Below are 25,000 nucleotides of genomic sequence, written 5' to 3'. Positions count from 1 at the left end.
AATATTTTTTTCCGGTTTGTCCAAATTCAATAGTACCGATTTCTACTTTCTAACCTCGTAGTACGTCGGTATATGTACTATAAGGAGCCGGTCGGCCGAGTGGACAGCACACTGGACTTGTGATCCTGTGGTCCTGGGTTCGATTCCAGGCGCCGGCGAGAAACAATGGGCAGAGTTTCTTTCACCCTATGCCCCTGTTACCTAGCAGTAAAATAGGTACCTGGGTGTTAGTCAGCTGTCACGGGCTGCTTCCTGGGGGTGGAGGCCTGGTCGAGGACCGGGCCGCGGGGACACTAAAGCCCCGAAATCATCTCAAGATAACCTCAAGATAAGATAGTCCTCATCATTACTACAAGAACTGCCAATACACGAGGCTGGTCTGATTTATTAAAATTAAAGTCTTCATTGTCATATAATTTATGATCTTAAATTTATTAAACGATTTGGGTGATGCTCAATACTTTCTTCTACAATCTGAAGTACCAGAAAAATACACCAATGTATGTTTATACATTTTCCACTTTAAGAGTCAAAATAATGTATTTTAACTAGGCCTAATTTTATAAACTTGAGGAAGGCAATCTGGAACATGTTAAATGGAGATATTTAATTGTTTTGTGAATGTTTAGGTAAATGTTTATACTCATTCAACATGAGGGGCCCTCATACCCAACATGAGGGCCCTCACACACCCAACATGAGGCCCCTCACACACCCAACATGAGGCCCCTCACACACCCAACACGAGGCCCCTCACACACCCAACATGAGGCCCCTCACACACCCAACATGAGGCCCCTCACACACCCAACATGAGGGCCCTCACACACCCAACATGAGGGCCCTCACACACCCAACATGAGGGCCCTCACACACCCAACATGAGGGCCCTCACACACCCAACATGAGGCCCCTCACACACCCAACATGAGGCCCCTCACACACCCAACATGAGGGCCCTCACACACCCAACATGAGGGCCCTCACACACCCAACATGAGGGCCCTCACACACCCAACATGAGGGCCCTCACACACCCAACATGAGGGCCCTCACACACCCAACATGAGGCCCCTCACACACCCAACATGAGGGCCCTCACACACCCAACATGAGGGCCCTCACACACCCAACATGAGGGCCCTCACACACCCAACATGAGGGCCCTCACACACCCAACATGAGGGCCCTCACACACCCAACATGAGGGCCCTCACACACCCAACATGAGGGCCCTCACACACCCAACATGAGGCCCCTCACACACCCAACATGAGGGCCCTCACACACCCAACATGAGGGCCCTCACACACCCAACATGAGGGCCCTCACACACCCAACATGAGGGCCCTCACACACCCAACATGAGGGCCCTCACACACCCAACATGAGGGCCCTCACACACCCAACATGAGGGCCCTCACACACCCAACATAAGGGCCCTCACACCAACATGAGGCCCCTCACACACCCAACATGAGGGCCCTCACACACCCAACATGAGGGCCCTCACACACCCAACATGAGGGCCCTCACACACCCAACATGAGGGCCCTCACACACCCAACATGAGGCCCCTCACACACCCAACATGAGGCCCCTCACACACCCAACATGAGGGCCCTCACACACCCAACATGAGGGCCCTCACACACCCAACATGAGGGCCCTCACACACCCAATATGAGGGCCCTCACACACCCAACATGAGGGCCCTCACACACCCAATATGAGGGCCCTCACACACCCAACATGAGGGCCCTCACACACCCAATATAAGGGCCCTCACACACCCAACATGAGGGCCCCTCACACCCAACATGAGGCCCCTCACACCCAACATGAGGCCCCTTACACCCAACATGAGGCCCCTCACACACCCAACATGAGGGCCCCTCACACACCCAACATGAGGGCCCTCACACACCCAACATGAGGCCTCACACACCCAACATAAGGGCCCTCACACACCCAACATGAGGCCCCTCACACACCCAACATGAGGCCCCTCACACACCCAACATGAGGCCCCTCACACACCCAACATGAGGGCCCCTCACACACCCAACATGAGGCCTCACACACCCAACATAAGGGCCCTCACACACCCAACATGAGGGCCCCTCACACACCCAACATGAGGCCCCTCACACCCAACATGAGGCCCCTCACACACCCAACATGAGGGCCCCTCACACACCCAACATAAGGGCCCCTCACACACCCAACATGAGGCCCCTCACACCCAACATGAGGCCCCTCACACACCCAACATGAGGGCCCCTCACACACCCAACATGAGGGCCCCTCACACACCCAACATGAGGGCCCCTCACACCCAACATGAGGGCCCCTCACACACCCAACACGAGGCCCCTCACACACCCAACATGAGGGCCCCTCACACACCCAACACGAGGCCCCTCACACACCCAACATGAGGCCCCTCACACACCCAACATGAGGCCCCTCACACACCCAACATGAGGCCTCACACACCCAACATAAGGGCCCTCACACACCCAACATAAGGGCCCTCACACACCCAACATGAGGCCCCTCACACACCCAACATGAGGCCCCTCACACACTCAACATGAGGCCCCTCACACACCCAACATGAGGGCCCCTCACACACCCAACATGAGGCCCCTCACACACCCAACATGAGGCCCCTCACACACCCAACATGAGGGCCCTCACACACCCAACATGAGGGCCCCTCACACACCCAACATAAGGGCCCCTCACACACCCAACATAAGGGCCCCTCACACACCCAACATGAGGGCCCTCACACACCCAACATAAGGGCCCTCACACACCCAACACGAGGCCCCTCACACACCCAACATGAGGCCCCTCACACACCCAACATGAGGCCCCTCACACACCCAACATGAGGCCCCTCACACACCCAACACGAGGCCCCTCACACACCCAACACGAGGGCCCTCACACACCCAACATAAGGGCCCTCACACACCCAACATGAGGCCTCACACACCCAACATGAGGGCCCTCACACACCCAACATGAGGCCTCACACACCCAACATGAGGCCCCTCACACACCCAACATGAGGCCCCTCACACACCCAACATGAGGCCCCTCACACACCCAACATGAGGGCCCTCACACACCCAACATAAGGGCCCTCACACACCCAACATGAGGCCCCTCACACACCCAACATGAGGCCCCTCATACACCCAACATGAGGCCCCTCACACACCCAACATGAGGCCCCTCACACACCCAACATGAGGCCCCTCACACACCCAACATGAGGCCCCTCACACACCCAACATGAGGCCCCTCACACACCCAACACGAGGCCCCTCACACACCCAACATGAGGCCTCACACACCCAACATGAGGGCCCTCACACACCCAACATGAGGGCCCTCACACACCCAACATGAGGCCCCTCACACACCCAACACGAGGCCCCTCACACACCCAACACGAGGCCCCTCACACACCCAACATGAGGGCCCTCACACACCCAACATGAGGCCCCTCACACACCCAACATGAGGCCTCACACACCCAACATGAGGCCCCTCACACACCCAACACGAGGCCCCTCACACACCCAACATGAGGGCCCTCACACACCCAACATGAGGGCCCTCACACACCCAACATGAGGCCCCTCACACACCCAACACGAGGCCCCTCACACACTCAACATGAGGCCCCTCACACACCCAACACGAGGCCCCTCACACACTCAACACGAGGCCCCTCACACACCCAACACGAGGGCCCTCACACACCCAACATGAGGCCTCACACACCCAACATGAGGCCCCTCACACACCCAACATGAGGCCCCTCACACACCCAACATGAGGCCCCTCACACACCCAACATGAGGCCCCTCACACACCCAACACGAGGCCCCTCACACACCCAACACGAGGGCCCTCACACACCCAACATGAGGGCCCTCACACACCCAACATGAGGCCCCTCGCACACCCAACACGAGGCCCCTCACACACTCAACACGAGGCCCCTCACACACTCAACACGAGGCCCCTCACACACCCAACACGAGGGCCCTCACACACCCAACATGAGGCCCCTCACACACCCAACATGAGGCCCCTCACACACCCAACATGAGGCCCCTCACACACCCAACATGAGGCCCCTCACACACCCAACATGAGGCCTCACACACCCAACATGAGGCCCCTCACACACCCAACATGAGGCCCCTCACACACCCAACATGAGGCCCCTCACACACCCAACACGAGGCCCCTCACACACCCAACACGAGGCCCCTCACACACCCAACATGAGGTCCCTCACACACTCAACATGAGGCCCCTCACACACCCAACATGAGGCCCCTCACACACCCAACATGAGGGCCCTCACACACCCAACATGAGGCCCCTCACACACCCAACATGAGGCCCCTCACACACCCAACATGAGGCCCCTCACACACCCAACATGAGGCCCCTCACACACCCAACACGAGGCCCCTCACACACCCAACACGAGGGCCCTCACACACCCAACACGAGGCCCCTCACACACCCAACATGAGGCCCCTCACACACCCAACATGAGGGCCCTCACACACCCAACATGAGGGCCCTCACACACCCAACATGAGGGCCCTCACACACCCAACATGAGGGCCCTCACACACCCAACATGAGGGCCCTCACACACCCAACATGAGGCCCCTCACACACCCAACATGAGGCCCCTCACACACCCAACATGAGGGCCCTCACACCCAACATGAGGGCCCCTCACACACCCAACATAAGGGCCCTCACACACCCAACATGAGGGCCCCTCACACACCCAACATGAGGGCCCCTCACACACCCAACATGAGGGCCCCTCACACACCCAACATGAGGGCCCTCACACACCCAACATGAGGCCCCTCACACACCCAACATAAGGGCCCTCACACACCCAACATAAGGGCCCCTCACACACCCAACATAAGGGCAATCACACACCCAACATGAGGGCCCTCACACACCCAACATGAGGGCCCCTCACACACCCAACATGAGGGCCCTCACACACCCAACATGAGGCCTCACACACCCAACATGAGGGCCCTCACACACCCAACATGAGGGCCCTCACACACCCAACATGAGGGCCCTCACACACCCAACATGAGGCCCCTCACACACCCAACATGAGGCCCCTCACACACCCAACATGAGGGCCCCTCACACACCCAACATGAGGCCCCTCACACACCCAACATGAGGCCCCTCACACACCCAACACGAGGCCCCTCACACACCCAACACGAGGCCCCTCACACCCAACATGAGGGCCCCTCACACACCCAACATGAGGGCCCCTCACACCCAACATGAGGCCCCTCACACACCCAACATGAGGGCCCTCACACACCCAACATGAGGGCCCTCACACACCCAACATGAGGCCCCTCACACACCCAAAATGAGGCCCCTCACACACCCAACATGAGGGCCCTCACACACCCAACATGAGGGCCCCTCACACACCCAACATAAGGGCCCTCACACACCCAACATAAGGGCCCCTCACACACCCAACATAAGGGCCCCTCACACACCCAACATGAGGGCCCTCACACACCCAACATGAGGCCCCTCACACACCCAACATAAGGGCCCTCACACACCCAACATAAGGGCCCCTCACACACCCAACATAAGGGCCCTCACACACCCAACATAAGGGCCCTCACACACCCAACATGAGGGCCCCTCACACACCCAACATGAGGGCCCTCACACACCCAACATGAGGCCTCACACACCCAACATGAGGGCCCTCACACACCCAACATGAGGGCCCTCACACACCCAACATGAGGGCCCTCACACACCCAACATGAGGCCCCTCACACACCCAACATGAGGCCCCTCACACACCCAACATGAGGGCCCCTCACACACCCAACATGAGGCCCCTCACACACCCAACACGAGGCCCCTCACACACCCAACATAAGGGCCCCTCACACACCCAACACGAGGCCCCTCACACCCAACATGAGGGCCCCTCACACACCCAACATAAGGGCCCCTCACACACCCAACATGAGGGCCCCTCACACACCCAACATGAGGGCCCCTCACACCCAACATGAGGCCCCTCACACACCCAACATGAGGGCCCTCACACACCCAACATGAGGGCCCTCACACACCCAACATGAGGCCCCTCACACACCCAACATGAGGGCCCCTCACACACCCAACATAAGGGCCCCTCACACACCCAACATGAGGCCCCTCACACACCCAACATAAGGGCCCCTCACACACCAACATAAGGGCCCCTCACACCAACATAAGGGCCCCTCACACCAACATAAGGACCCCTCACACACCAACATAAGGGCCCCTCACACCAACATAAGGGCCCCTCACACCAACATAAGGGCCCCTCACACACACAACATAAGGGCCCCTCACACACCCAACATAAGGGCCCCTCACACCAACATAAGGGCCCCTCACACCAACATAAGGGCCCCTCACACCAACATAAGGGCCCCTCACACCCAAAACATGAGGCACTGACCTTCTAGAGCCGAAGAAGGGCCAGGGACTTTCATGAGGCAATCTCAGGGGCGAGCCAGGCACAGGGGCGGCGAACCCCGGGGGCGGCGGCCCCGGGGGCGGCGGAGGGGGGGCATGGAGCCCCATGGGGGGAGGGGGAGGGGGGCCAACTGGCCCTGTAGGGGGCGGCGGCCCCATCAACCCCCGCCCCCCTCCTGGCAGGGTAGAGTAGGGCGGGGGGACATGGGAGTGTAGCAGGTCAGGGAGATGGGCGTCGTGGGCGGCTGTGGGCGGCGGGGGGCTCGTCTCCTGCAGGTCCGTGTGGCCCAGGGGCCCGGGTGGCCCACAGTGGCCCAGGGGCCCAGGGGGACCACTGTGGGCCATAGTGGACCGGTGGGCCCGACGCTCGCGCCGTTCGCGACGCCGCTCGCGGCGTCGTTCGCGTTCCCCGCGACGCGCTTCTTGGGCGTGTTGCTGCGGCTCCTGCGTCTGCGTCTGCGTCAGGGGGTGGTGTGGGGGCCGCAGCTGCGGCTCCCCCGCCGCCTGCGGCAACTGGCCAGCCACCACAACCTGATTGCTAGGCCTAGAAGGCCTGGAAGGCGGCCTCGGGGCCGGTCTCGGGGCCAGGTGGGCGCTAGGCCTGGCCTGATGGGTAGTGGGCGTGTCGTGCCCACTAGGCGTAGGCGTGGGCGTGGGCGTGGGCACAATCCTCACACTGGACACTTTAGTGAGGGCACTCACAATCGGGGCGGCTGTAGTGGTAGGCGCGCCGCACAACACAACACTCGACACACTGGCACCGCTCAGTAGGGGCACTCTAGACACTCGGGCACTGGTGGGCATCCTCGAAGTGCCCGCAACGGATACACTAGCGGCAGCGGAGGGCCGCGTGGCTCCCCCTGCCATGGCTGGACGCATACTGCCTCCCGCACGCCCCGCCGACCCCCTCCCAGACACCGTTTTCTCCTCGGCGCCCGTTTTCTGTGGGGTGCCGCAGGGCGCGACGCCAGCCCCAACTGTGTTAATTTCGACGCCGGCCGCCGTCCGGACTCCTTCAAACTCCCCTAACTCCGCGCTACCGCCTTTATCAGCGGTTTTTCCGCTTGCTTTATCATCCCTACTTGATGAGTCGTCTCTGTCGTCGACGTGTGAGTCGTCTTGCTGCGGTAAACTAGCGCGGCGGGCGTGGGTGGTGAGTATGGGCGTGGGCGGGAGAGACTTAGGCTGCCGCCTGACGGAGGACATGTGTGTCCTATCGTCGACGCCCACAACGGCACGTCGGCAAGCATGTCTCGCTTCGCCGAGGGATTCCAAGTCGAATCCCACGTTGTCGAAGCCCCCGGCGTAGTTGCGGTTGGGCACGGGGTAGGGAGGCAGGTGGCGAAGCAGCAAGGAAGCGTCAAGAGGGCAGGGACCTCCTCCAGGGGGCTCCAGGAGCACCATGTGAGATATCTTGCACGGGTCAACCATCTTGCAAGCTCCTCCTCACATCCCAGCTTCCACTCCCATCACCGTCCTGCTCGCACGCACGCACGCACAACCTGTCGGACCAAAAGCATAACATTTTAACATTAACCAACTTTATCAACACATTGCAATCTTATCAATACATACTGGCAGTATTAACCACATATATACTAAACAACATTAACCACTCCCACCACCACACATGTTGCAGCATTAACCACATATGTTGCAGCATTAACCACATATGTTGCAACATTAACCATATATGTTGCAACATTAACCATACACGTTGCAACATTAACCACACATGACAACATTTACCACACGAGTCATTTAACACCAGACAAAAAAAATCTTGAAAAAAAGTCTAATACGATCCAATTACAAATATAATTGACTTATACCTATGCCGTTTGACGAACAACAACAGCTCTGTGAATCATCCCAATATCCCGTCTCCTTGTTGAGCTCAAATTAGCCAAAACAAATTATTTCAATTAGATTATTTAAACTAATTATGATCAGCTGTCACACGAAAACATGTCCATACTGACTTGAATATATTTACATTATTATTATTATTATTTTTATTATTATTTTTATTATATTAATATGTACTGTAGTTTAGGAGTTAATAAATATTCTTGCTGGGTAGAGGTGTTGACAAGTGGTTGAGGCCACCGGGTGCTGTCGGGAATTGGGTTAAAGAGTCAGACGACTTGCCACTTGAGCTGGATGGTAGAGCGACGGTCTCGCTTCATGCAGGTCAGCGTTCAATCCCCGACCGTCCACACAAGTGGTTGGGCACCATTCCTTCCCCCCCGTCCCAGTTCTATATAGTCGTAATGGCTTGGCACTATGGCTGTCCGTTCTCAGGCAACAATGTTCAAAACCATTTAGAAGAACTTCTATTTCATTTAGAACTGGTTTGAATGTAACTTATTATTTCATAACTGATGAGCTAATATCAGTTAACTAATTCCCAGGCGATTTTGACTGTTGGGTAAACAGAGGCATCAGATTTCTAAAAAAACAAAAACCGTGCCCAAACGTCTCGGCCAGCCCTGGTTGTGGCCCTGGGGATGGTCCTGGGTGTTCCGGGTTCCGCAACGTCCAGAAAACGGTCATTTTAAAGTGGTCACCCCTAACCTACCAGAGGACCCACAACAGAAAACGGTCAATTTAAAGTAGTCTCCCCTCACCTACCAGAGGACCCACAACAGAAAACGGTCAATTTAAAGTAGTCTCCCCTAACCTACCAGAGGACCCACAATAGAAAACGGTCAATTAAAAGTGGTCTCCCCTAACATACCAGAGGACCCACAACAGAAAACGAGACAGTATGTCACTTTCGCCAGCCGCTTTCATTTTCTAGTACGACCATTTTTTGACGTATGTAACGCCTACGTTCACTGTGGGAGGACAGGTTGGATAGTTAGCCTGGCTCATTAAGACGCCTTGATAACGTCTATATTATAACCTATACCTATAATAGGTTAAGTAATAATTGTAATTACGAAGCAATAAGATGCTTATCTTAACATACTAAGAAGGTTAGGTAAGGTCGGTGTTTTCTATGAAGCTTTTCAAGGTAAACTAGTATGTTTAGTATGTCACATATGCACGTATTTATTAAGTCAATATTGACTATACGAAAATGCGAGAACGGGTTGCGTTCCTCAGTGACCACACTACAGCAGCTTAATACAGTATATTGTATTAATTTATGATATATCCCAATATATTTATATATTCTTATATAATACAGTATATTGTATTAAATTATGATATATCCCAATATATTTATATATTGATATATTTCCCATTCACATCTGGCCGTCTTTAACTTTGGGACACAATAAGCCATCAAAACCATACCAGAATTTGAAACTTTTCTTCTGATAACACTAATTTCTTATCCTGGCCTTATCCTGGCGTGATGCTTCTCCTGATTGTTCTCTTACCCTATCCATCATAAGTAATTAATATAATGTCAGCTAGTTTCAATGTGTGTTCCATTTCACTATGTATTTTCAGTTAATCATTGTACATTAATGGTAGGTCTTATCGCTAATACATAATTGTTTGACCAATGGAGATAGTCATAGGGAGCTTCTATTTATTATTAGTCTTCACAATGCACTACTTGTTTCTTAATCTCATATGTCGTTTATCTACTGGAAGCGAAACATGGATACAGCGCAAGGATTTCAGGTATTGTATCCTTAGTAATACAATAGGTTGCCATATAATACAACCTGAGTTTAGATTTATCTCTAAATTGCTCAATATGATTACAGTCTTAAGATATAATTCTGAAGATCTTTATGATCCTGTCTGTTCTACTGTAGAGTTGTAACAGTACTTGAGTACTTTTACTCGGTACGTGAGTACTTTTACTTGGTACGTGAGTACTTTTACTCGGTACGTGAGTACTTTTACTTGGTATGTGAGTACTTTTACTCGGTACGTGAGTACTTTTACTTGGTATGTGAGTACTTTTACTCGGTACATGAGTACTTTTACTCGGTACGTGAGTACTTTTACTCGGTACGTGAGTACTTTTACTTGGTACGTGAGTACTTTTACTTGGTACGTGAGTACTTTTACTCGGTACGTGAGTACTTTTACTCGGTACGTGAGTACTTTTACTCGGTACGTGAGTACTTTTACTCGGTACGTGAGTACTTTTACTCGGTACGTGAGTACTTTTACTCGGTACGTGAGTACTTTTACTCGGTACGTGAGTACTTTTACTCGGTACGTGAGTACTTTTACTAGGTACGTGAGTACTTTTACTCGGTACGTGAGTACTTTTACTCGGTACGTGAGTACTTTTACTTGGTACGTGAGTACTTTTACTCGGTACGTGAGTACTTTTACTCGGTACGTGAGTACTTTTACTCGGTACGTGAGTACTTTTACTTGGTACGTGAGTACTTTTACTCGGTACGTGAGTACTTTTACTCGGTACGGGAGTACCTTTAATTGGTACGTTAGTACTTTTACTCGGTACGTGAGTACTTTTACTTGGTACGTGAGTACTTTTACTCGGTACGTGAGTACTTTTACTCGGTACGTGAGTACTTTTACTCGGTATGTGAGTACTTTTACTCGGTACGTGAGTACTTTTACTTGGTACGTGAGTACTTTTACTCGGTACGTGAGTACTTTTACTCGGTACGTGAGTACTTTTACTCGGTACGTGAGTACTTTTACTTGGTACGTGAGTACTTTTACTTGGTACGTGAGTACTTTTACTTGGTACGTGAGTACTTTTACTTGGTACTTGAGTACTTTTAGTCGGTACTTGAGTGCTTTTAGTCGGTACTTGAGTACTTTTAGTCGGTACTTGAGTACTTTTAGTCGGTACTTGATCTATCCTCCGATGAATGTCCTCCCATGGTGGCTCTCCCATGGTGGCTCTCCCATGGTGACCCTCCCATGGTGGCCCCTCCCATGGTGGCCCCTCCCATGGTTGCTCTCCCATTGTGGCTCTCCCATGGTGACCCTCCCATGGTGGCCCCTCCCATGGTGGCTCTCCCATGGTGGCTCTCCCCTGGTGACCCTCCCATGGTTGCTCTCCCATGGTGGCCCCTCCCATGGTTGCTCTCCCATTGTGGCTCTCCCATGGTGGCCCCTCCCATGGTGGCTCTCCCATGGTTGCCCCTCCCATGGTTGCTCTCCCATGGTGGTCCCTCCCATGGTTGCTCTCCCATGGTGGTCCCTCCCATGGTGGCCCCTCCCATGGTGGCTCTCCCATGGTGGCCCCTCCCATGGTGGCTCTCCCAAGGAGGCCCCTCCCATGGTGGCCCCTCCCATGGTGACCCTCCCATGGTGGCCCCTCCCATGGTGGCCCTCCCATGGTGGCTCTCCCATGGTGGCCCCTCCCATGGTGGCTCTCCCATGGTGGCTCTCGTATGGTGACCTTCCCATGGTGGCCCCTCCCATGGTGACCCTCCCGTCCCACAACAACCACCACCAGAGTAAAGTAAACTTCATGTTTCAGTGGGAGGGGAAAAAAATGGTCAAAATGGTCAATTTTGGCCAAAAATTAACTGAATAAACACGTGGGAAAAAAGTTTGGCTTTAACGCTTGCAGGTAATTATGCCTTTATTGCTCGTCTGTGTTTGTGTCTGTGTCTGTGTCTTTGTCTGTGTTTGTGTCTGTGTCTGTGTCTGTGTCTGTGACTGACAGGACTGTTAGCGAACATTTGTCTCCATTCTGCCTGTTTGTTCCTGTCTATCTGTTACTTGTCTTAAAACACAGTTTCAGGTAAACCAGTTTCTCTGACGTCACATGTGTGGGGAGAAATGACTCATAGATCGTTAACGCAACAGGTAGAGAAATAAAATGCCGCTAGTTTAATACCATAATAAATAAATACATTAGTTAGTCATAAAATATATTAAAAATGACGACTTTACTGTAGAAAACGGGATTTAAAATACCCGCGCCGTGGCTGTCTCGTCGCAAAATCTATTAACTTATGTTACATTAAAATCATCAGTCTCAGAACTGAAACCAAAATAAAATGAATCTACTAAATTATTTATATAGTTAATAATGATTTGACATCAAACCCCATTGTTGTTGGTGGTGGAACTTGAGCCGTTTAGTCACCAAGACTTGACAGAACTAAGTAAAGAGCAGAGTTAATTTTTTTTCTAATTGTACATCATTTTTGGCCATTAAATTGTATTTAGGATTCCATCGTTAAGATGCAGGGAACCATTAGTCGAGAGGGTAAGATTTAATTAGTTATTAATTACCTAAATTCATGTATTCACCTAGTTGTATTCATCTAGTTGTGCTTGCGGGGGTTGAGCTCTGCTCTTTCGGCCCGCCTCTCAACTGTCAATCAACTGTTTTTACTACTACTACTATTTCTACTACTACAACACACACAGCCCGTGACAGCTGACTAACTCCCAGGTACCTATTTAGCGCTAGGTAACAGGGGCATAGGGTGAAAGAAACTCTGCCCATCGTTTCTCGCCTGTAATCGAACCCGGGACCACAGGATCACGTGTAAAGCGTGCTGTCCGCTCGGCCACCGGCTCCCAACACCAGCTGGGACCGTTTAAATGATAACTACCACATTTGTAGTGGTACTAACTATTTAATTACACTTTAGTACATCAATTATATCAACCAATTAAATACAGAGATAAATTGAATTATTACCCCCCCCAAAAAAAAAAATATGTGAAGGGAAGTGTATTGGTGATAATACATTATACAAATACAGTTCACTTACACGTAATAAATACAATTGAATACAGTCTATTGTATTAACAATCAATACAATCACCGGTATCCCCCCCCCCATGATTTATGCTATCTTGAGGTTATCTTGAGATGATTTCGGGGCTTTAGTGTCCCCGCGGCCCGGTCCTCGACCAGGCCTCCACCCCCAGGAAGCAGCCCGTGACAGCTGACTAACTCCCAGGTACCTATTTACTGCTAGGTAACAGGGGCATTGAGGGTGAAAGAAACTTTGCCCATTTGTTTCTGCCTCGTGCGGGAATCGAACCCGCGCCACAGAATTACAAGTCCTGCGCGCTATCCACTAGGCTACGAGGCCCCCTACAAGACAAATGCGTGAGACGAAACAATCACTACAAAAGCTTATGAATAAAAATGTAAACGCATATTTTTTTACATGTTTACCTGTGGCTGGTTTCGAGAGTTTTCAACTCTGGCAGCTTGGCAAGATTTGCTGTCAAGCTGACTACGGAGTTGAGGCCAAGCGGTCAATGATGGGGAGCCGGTGGCTGAGCGGACAGAACACTGGACGCGTGATCCTGTGGTCCCGGGTTCGATTACGGACGCCGGCGAGAAACAATGGGCAGAGTTTCTTTCACCCTGATGCCCTCTGTTACCTAGCAATAAATAGGTACCTGGGTGTTAGTCAGCTGTCACGGGCCGCTTCCTGGGGGTGGAGGCCTGGTCGAGGACCGGGCCGCGGGGAGGCTAAAGCCCCGAAATCATCTCAAGATAACCTCAAGATGACCTCAAGATAACCTCAAGATAACCTCAAGATGACTTCAAGATAACCTCAAGATAACCTCAAGATAACCTCAAGATGACTTCAAGATAACCTCAAGATAACCTCAAGATAACCTCAAGATAACCTCAAGATGACTTCAAGATAACCTCAAGATAACCTCAAGATGACTTCAAGATAACCTCAAGATAACCTCAAGATGACTTCAAGATAACCTCAAGATAACCTCAAGATAACCTCATGACCCAATTAGTCGGTGGAACCTTGAAGAGCTTCCTCAGGTCCAGTTATCTTGAGATGTTTTCGGGGCTTTAGCGTCCCCGCGGCCCGGTCCTCGACCAGGCCTCCTTTTTGTTACACATCCCTCAGGAAGCAGCCCGTAGCAGCTGTCTAACTCCCAGGTACCTATTTACTACTACTTGAACAGGGGGCATCAGGGTGAAAGAAACTCTGCCCATTTGTTTCCGTCTCCACCGGGGATCGAACCCGGAACCTCAGGACTACGAATACCGAGCGCTGTCCACTCAGCCGTCAGGCCCCCTTATCCTTGGCATGATCCTCAACTGAACTCTCGAGTGTATCTCAAATAAATAAATAAATATATATATTATATATATATATATATATATATATATATATATATATATATATATATATATATATATATATGAATGAAAACTCACACCCCAGAAGTGACTCGAACCCATACTCCCAGAAGCAACGCAACTGGTAACTACAGGGCGCCTTAATCCGCTTGACCATCACGGCCGTCAAAAGGAAGTGATAGCCGAGGCTATTTGAGCCACTTCCCCGACGGCAACTCGGATGGTAATCTTGAGCATAGCATTTCACCAAATCACCTCATTCTTTGGGGCACACGTGAGGAACACAAATGCGAACAAGCCTGAATGGTCCCCAGGACTATATGCGAATGAAAACTCACACCCCAGAAGTGACTCGAACCCATACTCCCAGAAGCAACACAACTGGTAACTACAGGGCGCCTTAATCCGCTTGACCATCACGGCCGTCAAAAGGAAGTGATAGCCGAGGCTATTTGAGCCACTTCCCCGACGGCAACTCGGATGGTAATCTTGAGCATAGCATTTCACCAAATCACCTCATTCTTTGGGGCACACGTGAGGAACACAAATGCGAACAAGCCTGAATGGTCCCCAGGACTATATGCGAATGAAAACTCACACCCCAGAAGTGACTCGAACCCATACTCCCAGAAGCAACGCAACTGGTAACTACAGGGCGCCTTAATCCGCTTGACCATCACCTCGGTCAAAAGGTGCTATGCTATGCCCAAGATTACCATCCGAGTTGCCGTCGGGGAAGTGGCTCAAATAGCCTCGGCTATCACTTCCTTTTGACGGCCGTGATGGTCAAGCGGATTAAGGCGCCCTGTAGTTACCAGTTGCGTTGCTTCTGGGAGTATGGGTTCGAGTCACTTCTGGGGTGTGAGTTTTCATTCGCATATAGTCCTGGGGACCATTCAGGCTTGTTCGCATATATATATATGTATATATATATATATATATATATATATATATATATATATATATATATATATATATATATATATATATATATATATATATATATGCGGAAAATCCACAGAGAAATATGAAAGGAGGTGAACGTTTCGGCTTTGTTAAAGCCTTTGTCAACACCAGACTGACTAAGGAGAAGGGAGAAGGGGAGGATATATAGGCCGACACCTGACCAACCCATCCCTAGGGTTGGTCAGGTGTAATTAACCAAAAACAGGTATAGCTTAGCTTAGAATGGTCAAAGAGGATTAAGCGGTCAGAGAATAAGGATGAAAGATTAAAGAAAAGCCTCATGAACACACAATATATGAATATACAATTATAATGAGACATTGTAAGCCTCTCTATCAAAGTTGTTTCTTAAACTGTTGTGCAATATTATAACTTAAAAATGGATCAAGTTTGTACATTCCAGTACTAACATTAAGAAGATTTGGACACTGACTGATTAGAGCAGACTCAATCAAATTCCGTTCCACGAAATCCCCACAATTGGTAATGCTTTTTGCCCCATTCCAGTTAATATTGTGATCGCATAAACTCGTATGTAGATACAATGCATTAGACGTTTGGGCAGTTCTTATACTATAAGCATGTTGTGACAACCGCAATTGTAAGGACTTTCCTGTTTGTCCAAGGTACACAGAATTCTTGAGGTTTCAATTCTTCTTACAATTGCGGTTGTCACAACATGCTTATAGTATAAGAACTGCCCAAACGTCTAATGCATTGTATCTACATACGAGTTTATGCGATCACAATATTAACTGGAATGGGGCAAAAAGCATTACCAATTGTGGGGATTTCGTGGAACGGAATTTGATTGAGTCTGCTCTAATCAGTCAGTGTCCAAATCTTCTTAATGTTAGTACTGGAATGTACAAACTTGATCCATTTTTAAGTTATAATATTGCACAACAGTTTAAGAAACAACTTTGATAGAGAGGCTTACAATGTCTCATTATAATTGTATATTCATATATTGTGTGTTCATGAGGCTTTTCTTTAATCTTTCATCCTTATTCTCTGACCGCTTAATCCTCTTTGACCATTCTAAGCTAAGCTATACCTTTTTTGGTTAATTACACCTGACCAACCCTAGGGATGGGTTGGTCAGGTGTCGGCCTATATATCCTCCCCTTCTCCCCTCTCCTTAGTCAGTCTGGTGTTGACAAAGGCTTTAACAAAGCCGAAACGTTCACCTCCTTTCATATTTCTCTGTGGATTTTCCGCATAAAATGATCAGTGTTTTGTGATCGTCAATTGCATATATATATATATATATATATATATATATATATATATATATATATATATATATATATATATATATATATATATATATATATATAGAAGAAAAAGTGCTTTTTCTTCTAGATGGAAGAAAATTTGAACAAAATTAATTCTCTAGACGTTTAAAACGTGTTAAACGCATTACAGATAATACTTTTTTTAAGTCTACACAACGACTCGAACTTACAAACTTCATTCTGAAGAATTTATAAACATCACATTTATACAACTAGATGTTGTTATTGTTATTTTCGATTCAGCTTCTCGCCTGATCTCCGCCACAGATAATCAGGTGGGAAATGATAATTAATAAAAAAATTTAATAAATCAATAAATCTAAAATAAATAAATAAATAAATTCATGTATGCCGGAACGGGATATGAAGACCCTGGTCGCCAGAGGGAGAGGGAGAGGAGAGGGGAGAGGAGGGAGAGAGAGGGATAGGGGGTGAGGAAAGGGATAGGGAACTCCCCCTTCCATTGCAAACCTGATTAGCAATACCGAAATCGCTCCACCAATCCTGTTGTTCTGTAGGTAAATTCCACAACAAATATTCGATCCCCCCCCTGGCAGAACGAGACGTTTAGGCACGTTCCCTTAACCCTGATGCCTCTGTTCACCGAGCAGTAATTAGGCATGTGGGGTGTGAGACAGCTGTTTATATAGGCCTAATAGACTTGCAGCAATGCCCGATAAAGAGAGCAGCGGCGGCAACTCATCAGGAGCCCATCAGAAGGCATTCAAGGATCCATCAAGGGCCAATCATCAGTATTTTGAGACCCATCAGAAGTTTTTGAGGCCCATCAGAAGTCTTAGAGACCCATCAGAAGTCTTAGAGACCCATCAGAAGTCTTTAAGAGACCCATCAGAAGTCTTAGAGACCCATCAGAAGTCTTTAAGAGACCCATCAGAAGTCTTTAAGGGGATTGCGATCCTGGACGAGCTTGCATGCATGGGTGTCAAGGGGAGACTCATGAAATGGGTTGAAGACTACCTCACAGGAAGGAAAGCCAAGGTTTGCTTCAATGGAGCAGTCTCCAGAACAATGAATATGGAACTCGGGACCCCGCAAGGCGGAGTCTTAAGCCCTACACTATTCAATGTACTTATGAACCCCATTGCAAATATTGATTTTCCGGAAGGAACACAACAAGTGGGATATGCAGATGATGTCCTAATACAAGCTCCCACCTTGGGAAAAATTGAACAGTCCATTGAACTCCTCGGAAGGAAATGTATTGAGCTCGGTTTCACTCTCTCCACAAACAAGACGAAGGCATACTCTCATCACAAGCGGAGAGCAAATGAAGAACTACAAATTAATGGTGTAACACTTGAATGGGTTGACCACTATCGGTACCTTGGCGTCATTGTCGGCTCTAACAAGGGAAAGAAAGAGGAGCTCAATCAACTCATACTTTGAGGTGCTTCCGGGGCTTAGTGTCCCCGCGGCCCGGTCGTCGACCAGGCCTCCTCCTCATAGGAACATGCAAAAGTCGACTCAGGGCACTGAAAGCTATGACCTGGAATGGACATGGAGCCTCTATTGTCGTGCTTAAAATGATGTACACAGCCTATGTGCGCTCCGTCATAGACTATGTCGAACCAGTTCTGTGCACCTACTCCCAAAGCGATATGAAAAGGCTTGAAAGCATTCAAAATGAAGCCATGATAATCATTCTTGGAGTTCCAAGAACTGCCAAAACGTCTAATCTACGAGAGGAGTTGTCCCTCCTCAGTGTTAAAAGCAGAATTAAGGAGCTGAATGCTAAGCTTGCATTTAGGATAGCCAGAGATCCCCATTACAATGATATTGCTAAGAATAAACTGAGCTCTGTGCTACTTTCAGGGGGAAACAGGAGAAGCAAAAAATGGCATCACAGATCAGTCTGCTACCTCGAAGAGCTTCACCTGCTTGAGCAAGCCCGTGAGCTTCTGCCTGTAGAGAGGTTACCTCCCTGGGAGGATGACTCATGCAGGATCATCATCAATGAAATGGCAATGAAAAAATCCAACATGATTCCACAAGAAATGAGGCACAAGTATCTCGAGGACATTTATAAAGAAGCCGGAGATGAACTAGATCAAATCTACACTGACGGGTCATCTAATCCTGTCAATGGCAGGGCTGGTGCAGCATACACGGTAATCAAGGATAATACCTTCCAACGCAGAAATGAAGAAAAAGCACGTATTGAGAACTATGCCTCTTCAACGCAAGCAGAGCTAACTGCCATTGTTATGGCGTTAAGGTTTCTTGAACGGAACACTAATGGTGCAGTGATTTGCACCGATTCAAAAGCAGCACTGCAAAGCCTAAGTAAAAATCGGGCAGAAAATCTTGCAATAGTCGCTGAAATTAAGAGAGCTGTGAGAGTACTTACCAATCAGGGAAGAGTCGTGAAGTTTCTATGGATCCCCTCCCATGTTGGAATATGTGGGAATGAACGAGCAGATGTGCTGGCTGCTGAAGGCGCTGAAGGAGACCATATTGAATACTTCATACCCAAGACTCTACTACAAATTAGAGGTATTATCAGGCAACATCACCGTGACAAGGTAACTGGGGAAAGGAGGATAGAAGCACAAACCAGTGAATCTATACGATGGTACAACATGGTTGCAGCTGGCAATCCCAATCATTATGGCCGAAGAGGAGGACGACGATGGAGAGAATCAGTAATAGCGAGAATCCGTCTTGGATACAAATATCCATGGAGATTTGGAATGGAAACAACAGCTGATCAGCGAAGTTGCAGAATCTGTGGTGAGAGTGATGGACACCGCCTTGACCACTATCTACGTGAATGTGAACACCTGAGAGACATTAGAAATATGTGTAGAATAATAAACCCCACATTGTTTGAGTTAGGAAAACACTATTTGTCAAATATTGATACTGTTCTTAAAAGATTTCCCCATTTTGCACCCGCAAGATAACGTAAGCTTTTAAGGGTTGATAAATGTTAATCTTCTTGTTTGAGGAGCTGTTCACTTGAGACAGTTAAGCAAGTCCCAGCTGTGTCTGGGTACAAGTGACAGGATGAACAACCCAGCGGGTTTTCTTCCTATTGGGGAGTGTTGTACATGCTGCTATGGCGGTGTGTCCACTCACAAGATGAGTGGCGCTGCCCAATACTGTCACTATGGCGGTGTGTCCACTCACAGGATGAGTGGCGCTGCCCAATACTGTCACTATGGCGATGTGTCCACTCACAAGATGAGTGGCGCTGCCCAATACTGTCACTATGGCGGTGTGTGTCCACTCACAAGATGAGTGGCGGTGTGTCCACTCACAAGATGAGTGGCGGTGTGTCCACTCACAAGATGAGTGGCGCTGCCCAATACTGTCACTATGGCGGTGTGTCCACTCACAAGATGAGTGGCGCTGCCCAATACTGTCACTATGGCGGTGTGTCCACTCACAGGATGAGTGACGCTGCCCAATACTGTCACTATGGCGGTGTGTCCACTCACAGGATGAGTGGCGCTGCCCAATACTGTCACTATGGCGGTGTGTCCACTCACAGGATGAGTGGCGCTGCCCAATACTGTCACTATGGCGGTGTGTCCACTCATAACATGAGTGGCGCTGCCCAATAAACTCGCCCCTCGGGGCAAACAAAAAAAAAAATAAAAAAAGTCTTTAAAAGACCCATCAGAAGTCTTTAAGACCCATCAGAAGTCTTTAAAAGACCCATCAGAAGTCTTATAGACACATCAGAAGTCTTTAAGAGACCCATCAGAAGCCTTTAAGACCCATCAGAAGTCTTTAAGAGACCCATCAGAAGTCTTAGACCCATCAAAAGTCTTTAAGACCCATCAGAAGTCTTTCAGAGACCCATCAGAAGTCTTTAAGAGACCCATCAGAAGTCTTAGAGACCCATCAGAAGTCTTTTGAGACCCATCAGAAACCTTTAAGACCCATCAGAAGTCTTAGAGACCCATCAGAAGCCTTTAAGACCCATCAGAAGTCATAGAGACCCATCAGAAGCCTTTAAGACCCATCAGAAGTCTTAGAGACCCATCAGAAGCCTTTAAGACCCATCAGAGGTCTTAGAGACCCATCAGAAGCCTTTAAGACCCATCAGAAGTCTTTAAGAGACTCATCAGAAGTATTTGAGACCCATCAGAAGTCTTCAAGAGACCCATCAGAAGTCTTTAAGAGACCCATCAGAAGTCTTTAAGAGACCCATCAGAAGTCTTTAAGAGACCCATCAGAAGTTTTTAAGAGACCCATCAGAAGTCTTTAAGAGACCCATCAGAAGTCTTTAAGAGACCCATCAGAAGTCTTAGAGGCCCATTAGAAGTCTTTAAGAGACCCATCAGAAGTTTTAGAGACCCATCAGAAGTCTTTAGGAGACCCATCAGAAGTCCATGAGACCCATCAGAAGTCCATGAGACCCATCAGAAGTCCATGAGACCCACCAGAAGGCCACGAGACCCACCAGAAGTCCATGAGACCCACCAGAAGGCCTTGAGACCCACCAGAAGTCCATGAGACCCACCAGAAGTCCATGAGACCCACCAGAAGTCTATGAGACCCATCAGAAGTCCATGAGACCCACCAGAAGGCCATGAGACCCACCAGAAGGCCATGAGACCCATCAGAAGTCCATGAGACCCACCAGAAGTCCATGAGACCCACCAGAAGTCCATGAGACCCATCAGAAGTCCATGAGACCCATCAGAAGTCCATGAGACCCACCAGAAGTCCATGAGACCCACCAGAAGGCCATGAGACCCATCAGAAGTCCATGAGACCCACCAGAAGTCCATGAGACCCATCAGAAGTCCATGAGACCCACCAGAAGTCCATGAGACCCACCAGAAGTCCATGAGACCCACCAGAAGTCCATGAGACCCATCAGAAGTCCATGAGACCCACCAGAAGTCCATGAGACCCACCAGAAGGCCATGAGACCCATCAGAAGTCCATGAGACCCACCAGAAGTCCATGAGACCCACCAGAAGGCCATGAGACCCATCAGAAGTCCATGAGACCCACCAGAAGTCCATGAGACCCACCAGAAGTCCATGAGACCCACCAGAAGTCCATGAGACCCACCAGAAGTCCATGAGACCCACCAGAAGGCCATGAGACCCATCAGAAGTCCATGAGACCCACCAGAAGTCCATGAGACCCATCAGACAGTCAACAAATGTCCAGCCACTGGCCATTTCTCCCACAGATAGTTCTACCATTCCAACACTGTCACCTACCAACTTTGTGTAGCTTCCGGGGCTCAACGCCTCCCGCGGCCCGGTCTCCGACGAGGCCTCCCCCTCGTTGGTGCGGCCAGGGAAAACACCTCCACAAACACCTGTCTCCCTGTCCCCTGTGAACCAGAGAATGTGAACATCACGAGAGTTCAAAGAACACTACCTGTTCAACAATTCAGCGAGGCCAAGAGCTGAAGCCTCACTTTACCCTAGGCACTATTAGGCAAGTTCAACCACCTACCACAACCACTCACAATCACCACCACTACCACAATCACCACCACTACCACAATCACCACAGCCACTCACAATCACCACAACCACTCACAATCACCACCACTACCACAATCACCACCACTACCACAATCACCACCACTACCACAATCACCACCACTACCACAATCACCACCACTACAACAATCACCACAGCCACTCACAATCACCACCACTACCACAATCACCACCACTACCACAATCACCACAGCCAGTGTGGGAAACAACAGAAGGAAATTGAATAATTAAGGAAGGTACCTATTTACTGCTAGGGTGAACAGAGGCATGAGGTAAAGGAACGCTGCTGTTTCTGCCTAGGTAAAGGATTCCAACCTGGGATCTATATCTGTGAATCGAAGTCGTTTACCACTAGACAACGGCTCTCTCTCTCTCTCCCTCTCTCTCTCTCTCCCTCTCTCTCTTTCTCCCTCTCTCTCTCTCTCCCTCTCTCTCTCTCTCCCTCTCTCTCTCTCCCCCTCTCTCTCTCTCCCTCTCTCTCTCTCTCTCTCTCTCTCTCTCTCTCTCTCTCTCCACTTTCGTCCACAAAGACAGACCTGACTAACTTTACTCGCCACACACCTGGCGTCTTCCAGACACACCTGGCGTCTTCCCGACACACCTGGCGTCTTCCAGACACACCTGGCGTCTTCCAGACACACCTGGCGTCTTCCAGACACACCTGGCGTCTTCCAGACACACCTGGCGTCTTCCCGGCTTTGTCAGCGGAGGAGGAGGAGGAAGTGGAGGAGAGCAGAAGGCCGAGCGAAAGAGGAGATGGAAGACAAACGAAGAGAAAGTAGTGGTTGATCCGGAAAATGAAAATGCAGAAAGGAGGAAAGAATACCTTGCGTTGATTCCTGGAGGCAACATCCCCGCGGCCCGGTCTCTGGCCAGGCCTCCCAGATCTCTAGAGAAGATAAAAGAGGTGGAAATAGGAGGAAGAGTAATAAAAGATAGAGGAAATAGAGAGGGAAGAAGAGAGGAAGATACCAGCAAGGAATATAAGAGTCTTGGTCCGCATCTTAAATGGACTCACACGAAGCCATTCCTGTCTTAACCAACCCTCTCTGCTTACATAGTCTTAAAGTGAACTTACTACACTCGTAAGTTATCTAGACTACGACCCACCTCTGACCCATCGACCCATCTGTGTTATCACGAAGATAACAGAGAATTTATAAAGGGATAACAGAACAACCCAGAACTAAGACAGACAAAGACTAAAGGTGAGAAAAAAGAAATTGAGTGTTATCAGGTGAAGATAATGACAGCTGTCTTCAATTGTTGTTATTGTTGTTGTTTTAGATAGAGCTACTCAGAAGGAAGTGTCCATGTAGCACGGGCTATGGCGAGCCCGCCTTCAAGTATCACAGTGTTTAAATATAGAGCTGTGATGGGGCATTTGTCCCCCCTTCTACTCCCTTGCCCAAACCCTTCCGTCACCCGACCGAAGTGTCCGACCGGCCGACCGGAGCCGGTCGGCCGGTCGGCACGCTGGACTTGTGATCCTGTGGTCCTGGGTTCGATCCCAGGCGCCGGCGAGAAACAATGGGCAGAGTTTCTTTCACCCTATGCCCCTGTTACCTAGCAGTAAAATAGGTACCTGGGTGTTAGTCAGCTGTCACGGGCTGCTTCCTGGGGTGGAGGCCTGGTCGAGGACCGGGCCGCGGGGACACTAAAAAGCCCCGAAATCATCTCAAGATAACCTCAAGATAACCTCAAGATAACCACTTTGCCTAACCTCTTCCATTCCCCTTTTTGGCCAATATTCTTTTTTTCATCTTGCTCATTCACTTTGTATTCACCTTTCGCTATTTTTCACGCTTTTACACCGTTCTTATTAGCGGGAATGTTCGTTGGTGTATCAATGATTCTTGTTTGTGTGTGTAGGTCGACGACGACCCTGAGGACGACCCCGAGGACGACCCTGAGGACGACCCTGAGACGACCCTGAGGACGACCCTGTGGACGACCCTGAGACGACCCTGAGGACGACCCTGAGACGACCCTGAGGACGACCCTGTGGACGACCCTGAGACGACCCTGAGGACGACCCTGAGACGACCCTGAAGACGACCCCGAGGACGACCCTAAGGACGACCCTGAGGACGACCCTGAGGACGACCCTGAAGACGACCCTGAGACGACCCTGAGGACGACCCTGAAGACGACCATGAGACGACCCTGAGGACGACCCTGAGACGACCCTGAGGACGACCCTGAGACGACCCTGAGACGACCCTGAAGACGACCCTAAGGACGACCCTGAGACGACCCTGAGGACGACCCTGAGACGACCCTGAGGACGACCCTGAGACGACCCTGAGGACGACCCTGAGACGACCCTGAGACGACCCTGAGACGAACCTGACGACGACCCTGAGGACGACCCTGAGACGACCCTGTGGACGACCCTGAGACGACCCTGAGACGACCCTGAGACGACCCTGAAGACGACCCTGAGGACGACCCTGGGGACGACCCTGAGGACGACCCTGAGACGACCCTGAAGACGACCCTGAGGACGACCCTGAGGACGACCCTGAGGACGACCCTGAGACGACCCTGAGGACGACCCTGAAGACGACCCTGAGACGACCCTGAGGACGACCCTGAGA

General features: G+C 50.1%; 2 protein-coding genes and 1 non-coding gene across 4 annotated transcripts in view; all 3 read right to left on the bottom strand.

Annotated features, from left to right (window-relative positions):
- Positions 1–25,000, bottom strand: part of LOC123760270 (uncharacterized) — a 743,064-nt gene that overhangs the window by 363,292 nt on the left and 354,772 nt on the right. For both annotated transcript variants that reach the window (XM_069338400.1, XM_069338399.1), the window contains exon 2: positions 6,578–8,096. In XM_069338400.1, coding sequence (XP_069194501.1) covers positions 6,578–8,025 — 1,448 coding nt within the window. In that variant the 5' untranslated portion in view covers positions 8,026–8,096. The remainder of the gene's footprint in view (positions 1–6,577; positions 8,097–25,000) is intronic.
- On the bottom strand, positions 13,539–13,609 carry TRNAT-UGU (transfer RNA threonine (anticodon UGU)). The gene has a single exon. It is a non-coding gene; the product is annotated as a tRNA-Thr (tRNA).
- Positions 24,247–25,000, bottom strand: part of LOC138372692 (hornerin-like) — an 80,153-nt gene continuing 79,399 nt past the window's right edge. Inside the window, exon 2 of the mRNA XM_069338199.1 lies at positions 24,247–25,000. This exon is cut by the window's right edge and continues 1,272 nt beyond it. Within this exon, the coding sequence (XP_069194300.1) occupies positions 24,247–25,000 (754 nt within the window).

The sequence above is a fragment of the Procambarus clarkii genome, chromosome 39 (genome assembly GCF_040958095.1).
Source record: "Procambarus clarkii isolate CNS0578487 chromosome 39, FALCON_Pclarkii_2.0, whole genome shotgun sequence".
Lineage (NCBI taxonomy): Eukaryota > Metazoa > Arthropoda > Malacostraca > Decapoda > Cambaridae > Procambarus > Procambarus clarkii.
The sequence above is the reverse complement of the archived record's forward strand: the minus strand, read 5'-3'. Positions and strand labels throughout refer to the sequence as shown.